This window comes from the organism of the source record quoted next, unplaced genomic scaffold (assembly GCF_019419815.1).
Source record: "Pyrus x bretschneideri cultivar Hongxiangsu unplaced genomic scaffold, Pyrus_bretschneideri_v1 Contig3, whole genome shotgun sequence".
NCBI lineage: Eukaryota > Viridiplantae > Streptophyta > Magnoliopsida > Rosales > Rosaceae > Pyrus > Pyrus x bretschneideri.
Window position 1 is genome coordinate 13345129 of NW_025999612.1, and position 5853 is coordinate 13350981.

The 5853-nt window shown below is 36.2% G+C and overlaps 1 protein-coding gene across 4 annotated transcripts; it reads left to right on the forward strand.

The window, feature by feature from the left end:
• LOC103946891 (transcription repressor KAN1) lies at positions 1-5022 on the forward strand. Of its 4 annotated transcripts, XM_009357709.3 has the most exons (5): positions 27-1642; positions 1866-1942; positions 2775-2820; positions 3239-3401; positions 4667-5022. In XM_009357709.3, the coding sequence occupies exons 1-5, from the start codon at positions 679-681 to the stop codon at positions 4683-4685; spliced, it is 1269 nt and encodes a 422-aa protein (XP_009355984.1). In that variant the 5' UTR covers positions 27-678; the 3' UTR covers positions 4686-5022. The 4 variants fall into 4 exon arrangements, with proteins under 4 accessions (XP_048445746.1, XP_048445747.1, XP_048445748.1 ...); XM_048589789.1 differs by lacking the exon at positions 3239-3401 and having other exon boundaries at positions 1-1642; XM_048589790.1 differs by lacking the exon at positions 4667-5022 and having other exon boundaries at positions 1-1642; positions 3222-3378.
• Positions 5023-5853: the final 831 nt, after the last annotated feature.

A 5853-nucleotide genomic window follows, 5' to 3' on the forward strand; every position in this document is an offset into this window, starting at 1 on the left:
GTTTATATATTGACTAAAGCAGAGTGAGAGAGACAGGCTTTGTTGGAGCGTCATTTTCCTATATATACTCTCGAGGCATTACAAACTCAGACCCACATCTTCTTTCTCCTTCCCAATATCCCTTCCCCATTCTCCTACTTATTTTTTTTACTACTACCAATTATTACATATTTAGCAAAATACCAAACCTCTCTCTCTCTCTCTCTCTCTCTCTCTCCTGATGAGGATGTCTGTTTCTTGAGCAAGAGAAAAGTCTTGCTTTTTTTTTCATTCAGCCTTTCTTACTTTCTTTACAGCACACTCGCAATTTCTTTCTTTCTCTCTCCCTTTTCCAATTTTCTTTTGAAAGGCTTTACTTTCTTAATTTGTCTTCCATACTCCTCCTAGGCTGAAAAATCACCAGTACTATTTCTCTACTAAATTATATTATATATATCTATTCTCTCTATATATATATGTGAAGTGATTTTATTTTTGGAGCAAGAAGATGGATGAAATTAGAGAAAAACCCACATCTCACAATCACATCTGTATATTACTATGAGTGTGTGATTTAGTTTCTGAAATCTGTCAGGAGAGGAGTAGTGTGCTTTTTTTGCACTTTGTTTTAAGAACCCAAAACTGCTGGGTTTGTAGCCATAGATAGAATCTGGGAATATATATAAAAGGGTTTCAAAAATGCTTCGCGAAAAAGGGCTTTCATCAGAAGCAGCTGCAGGCGGTAGAAGCTGCTTAGCTTTGAATCCGATTCCTGATCTTTCACTCCACATAAGCCCTCCAAACACAAACACAAACAGTGCTCCCTCCTCCATTTGCACCGACCGAGTGACGCCCGATCACGACTCCACCAGCTGCTTCGACATATGGCGAAGAGACACCGACGAGGACTACACCAACGGCGCTGCCCTAGCCAACAAATCCCACAGCGACAGCTGTATTAGGGCCAGCTACACCAGTTCTTCACCAGTAGCTGCTGCCGCCGACACTGAGCTTTCCCTCGCGAACCCCTCGGCCTTAGAGGCCGAAAGCGCCTGGAAGAAGAACTATTTCGGCGGTGGAGACGGTTACAATGACGAAGCGAAGAATAGCGGTAATAGTGTAACTAGTAGTAATGGGATTTCGATGCTTGAGAGACTCAAACCCATCAAAGGGATTCCCGTTTACAGTACTAGTAGTACTAATTGCTCCTTTCCTCCTTCGTTTTCCCCTAATCCTGTGTACCAAAAGGCGCCTTATCTGTCTAATTCCTTCAGACCGGCGGCACCTGCTCGGAATTGTAGTGGCAGGGGAATGGGAATGGGATTGGGAGGGTTTAACGGGATAACGATGGACAGTCTAAGCCTAGGAGTAGGAGGAGTGCAACAACAACAGCAGCAGCATCAACGACAACACCATTTTCCGTCGTATAATTTGAATCCTTATTATCCTCAGCAGCTGCAGCAGCATCACTGTGTTGGAGGAGGTGGAAATTACAACGCCGACTTGTCGTCGAATGGTTTCACCATGAGATCGAAATTTACGCCGCCGAAGCTCATAGGTCAAAATATTAACAAGAGGAACATGAGGGCTCCGAGGATGAGATGGACTACTTCTCTTCATGCTCGTTTTGTTCATGCTGTCGAGCTCCTTGGTGGTCATGAAAGTAAGTCCCTCTCTCTCACACACCTTCAGGGGCGGACGCACATTAGGGAAAGTGTGGGCAGCTGCCCGTCCAGCCGCCGGAAAAATCTCAACACTTATCACCCTAGCTTGTTTCAAATTAATAATTTTTTTTTCCTTCTTTAATTAGTTTGAATTGAATAGACTTTTAGTTTTTTCATAATTTTTTTCGGGAATTCTTTGGTAATTTTTGTCTATATATATAGGGGCTACTCCGAAGTCAGTGTTGGAGCTCATGGACGTCAAGGATCTCACACTTGCTCATGTTAAGAGCCATTTGCAGGTACAGCTAGCTTCATCTCATCACCTGATTTTTTTGTTGTGTTTTTATTTCTTCAATTAAATTGGAGAGTTTCAAAGCCTGGACCAACGCTACTCTTAAGTTCTTAACCATCACTCTACCCACCTCACCCCTAGGCTAAACCAGTGACCTCTTTTGTTATGTTTTTACTGAAAGAAATTAAAAAAAGTTAGCACTCTGAAATGTTTGATATATCTACCACATTCGGATTTCGGATTCAAACCCTATATTTTTTTTCTAAATCTCTCTCTCTCTCTCTCTCTCTCTCTCTCTCTCTCTCTCTCTCTCCCTCTTATTTTTTTCTGTCGACTTTCACTACGCACGATTTTTTCTGTGGGTTGTGTCTTGTGTGTGTGTGTGTTTGTTTGTGTGTTGGGGAAAGACTGGAGACTGAAGACTTTGGCCTTCCAAGTGGCACGACAGCCAAGGGACGACGCAGCAGATGCAGCTACTGATACTGTGATGAATTACTGATCCATGAATAAATGGATGAATGAATAGTTGAGTCTGTTTCTGTTCTTGTGATAACTGATATACACAGGACAAGTTCTACTTTTAGAGATAAAGAAAGAAAGTAGCCAAGCCATCATTTCTCAATAATACAAAGCATTTACTGACCTTACCAAACATCAACCTCGTGGTTATTAAACAAACCAAAAAAAATCCCACAAAGTGAATTATGTAGCATCTCCTTTGATTTTGTTTTGTTTATTTTATTTTATTTTATTTTGCTTTTTTGACTGAGTGAGATTTTACATATTAATCAGTTATTTATCTCATTCTCTTATTAAATATCTTCTTTTTGGATTTGTAGATGTATAGAACTGTTAAGAACACTGACAAACCTCTAGCTTCCTCAGGTAATTCATTTTTTTCTTCACTGGTACTTCCCTAATTATTATTGCTAATTATTCCCATGAATATTTCGCGACAACGTACGTACCCTTTTGAAGTTTGAAATTCTTACAACCATTCCTCTGCACTAGCTACCTACAACCCCACATATATAATACTATTGTATTCAGACACATAATTCAGACTAAGCATGCATGAAACAAAAGTGTATCTTTTTTTTGTTTACTGTTCTTTAGATTTTTGGCATGTTATAACTTGTAATGTATATGACCAAAAATAAAAGAAAGCTTAAACTTGATTTTATTACCTATATAATGTAAAAAGAGAAAACAACATCGACAAGTTATGTCGTCTACGGCCACTTTTTGTTCTCGTGTCATGAACATTGATATGAACATCTGGTTAGCTTGATATATGTAACAGATGGATCTGGGGATGAAGATCTTTTGTCTATAACGAACCATCATCATAATTCAAATTCAAATGGTTTACTTAACCAAAGAGGAGCCTCAAATGCAACTTTAAACTTAGAGCACGATCATATGGAACACCGCCCTTTTAACAATCTGTGGGGCAACTCCTCCAGGTGACTAATATTTAACTCTCTCTTTATGAATCAATAACCTTTCATTAATATATTGATTTTGTGTTATTATCATTGGTTAAAGTTGTACTTTTCGAGTGATTGCTTTGTCTTTCTTCTCCTATAACTGCATGGGTATGGGTAGCTTTTGCTTGAGAAATCAGAATCCACGTCCTTCCTTTTCTGCAACTAAAATGTACTTCTTTTTACAGCCTTTGCTTTCCTTTTGTTTTCTTTTTATGTTTTCTTTCTAATAATCTATGCGGTGGCGTCGTTCATGCATCACCATTCTTTCTTGCAAATGTTTACCAAAACTAAAATCTCGAAACTTGAGAGCATGATAAGTTAAATACGTATGTCTGGAAGAATAAGATCAAAGAGAATGCAATATAATAGCTTATAGCTAATAGTACATTCCAACTTTTTGTATTTGATTTTCCAATTATAATTTAGGCTCTTTACTTAGAAAAAAAAATATGAAAACATGCCTTTAATTGTTGAGAGATAGCCTCTCTTTCTTGATGATGAAATCACCTACTCACTCTCTCTGAGCTTCATGCCACATTAATCGTGATAGCCTTTAGCTACTCTTTACTTTTAATTTTTTTATACACGAAGACATGTTAAAAAAAAGAATAATAATTGACAAAAAGTCACCTGGGTTAGCTCAGTGGTGACATATTTAAGGTGATGAGTAAGAATATGCTAAATTTATCATTCGAAACAAAAATAAATTGTCAAATGGATTATCCAACCTGATCATGAAAAGGTGATATAGATTTAGGTGTACTACATTAATTTATACAGTTGTGATATGTAGTAAGATATCCAAGTAATTTCATATTATAAGAAAGTTCTTATGAATCTATATAACTAATCCAATGTTATGCTTGTTTACTGCACCATATCATGTCATAGATAACTGGGTACCAAAACCACAAATCATGAATGAGAATACAACATATTTATGATGATCACTATCTTTTAATCAATATTTTTCTTCTCTGATGTTCATTTCATGCATTATGATGAAGTAATGATCAAGGCCAGCAGATTAATCCTCTTTTGTTGTATACAATTCATGAGTGTTCACCTGAAAGTCTTGCGAGATGAAGTTTATTAATTCTTTAGTTTCCCCGCATGATACTTAAAGGAATTGATTTGATTTATAATATTTGGCCTTTCTATTCAGATTAATTATTACATGAATCTTACTTCTGGGTGTACCTCACCGATTACTTGGTCTATTCTTTTTTCCAATGTTGCAGGTATGATCTTCACTTGTGATTTGCATCAAGTTTGAGTACGTATCGTAGAAGCTGATTAGGATTTTGGAACCAGCAGAAGATGTAAAGAATTGCTGGCACTTATATTTTAAGGAAATATATGCAAGCATGGTTGCAGTAGAGGAGCACTGGCTGCAAGCCAGTTCAAGGGATCTAAATGTGCTTAGAGCAGAAATGCTGACCAGAAATGCTTTCTCAACATAGAATTACTACTGGAAACCAATTACCTGCAATTAGCTAGGGTTTACTAATTACCAGGTCTTGCACGAAACATATCTTTTAAATTACGTGGATACAGAGAGATTTCTTTTGATTGAAAGGGCTATGGATTTTAGTAATCGAGCTATCATATATATGTCTCTACTTACATTAAAAACTAGTAATTAATTAGAGTTGATCATAAAATTAATTGTGTCCTACAATCCTGTAGTCACACACATAATTAATGATTCATTATCGAACTCGTGAGTATTCAAAAATAAGCCCACAATCTGGATCCATTACATTTATGGGTTAATTTCGGACGACGGATAAGGGAAATAAGGTTTGTAATTTTTATTCCAAAGATTTTTAGAATCGGATTGGATCACAGTTTTCAAATTAGAATTTTAATATGGGAATTCATATATTTTACAAGTTTTTAAATATTCTCAAACTTTTTCGTACATGCAATTTATTGTTAGTTCTTACTATTTGGTACATGGTTATGTATAACGATTAACGAACCTTTACTGTCTAAACAACATAATTGGAGCCATTCATTCTTTTTATCATAATCTAACAATCATATCTGAAAATTTATTCAATTTAGAGACCATTTAGTCATTAATACTCGTTAAACCAATCAACGGTTTGGGTAATAAGTATCATCCTCATGATGAACCATCTATTTATTTTCTGCATATGAATAACTAAAAGATATCCAAATTAAATTTTTTTTTTTTGCATATATGATCTTTTGATGCTGGAAAAGAGAATAAACAATCTCAATTATGATGTCGAACAGTAAGGGTTCATTAATCGGGGGACACAAGCATTATCCAATTAATTTTGTAGTATAAATCAGAAAAGAAAAATAAGTCTGTAGCAACTGCTCCCAGTTTTTCCAAGGATTGAAAGTAAGGATGGGAATTTTATGGATATAAAACTTCACCATTTTAGGGTGATGG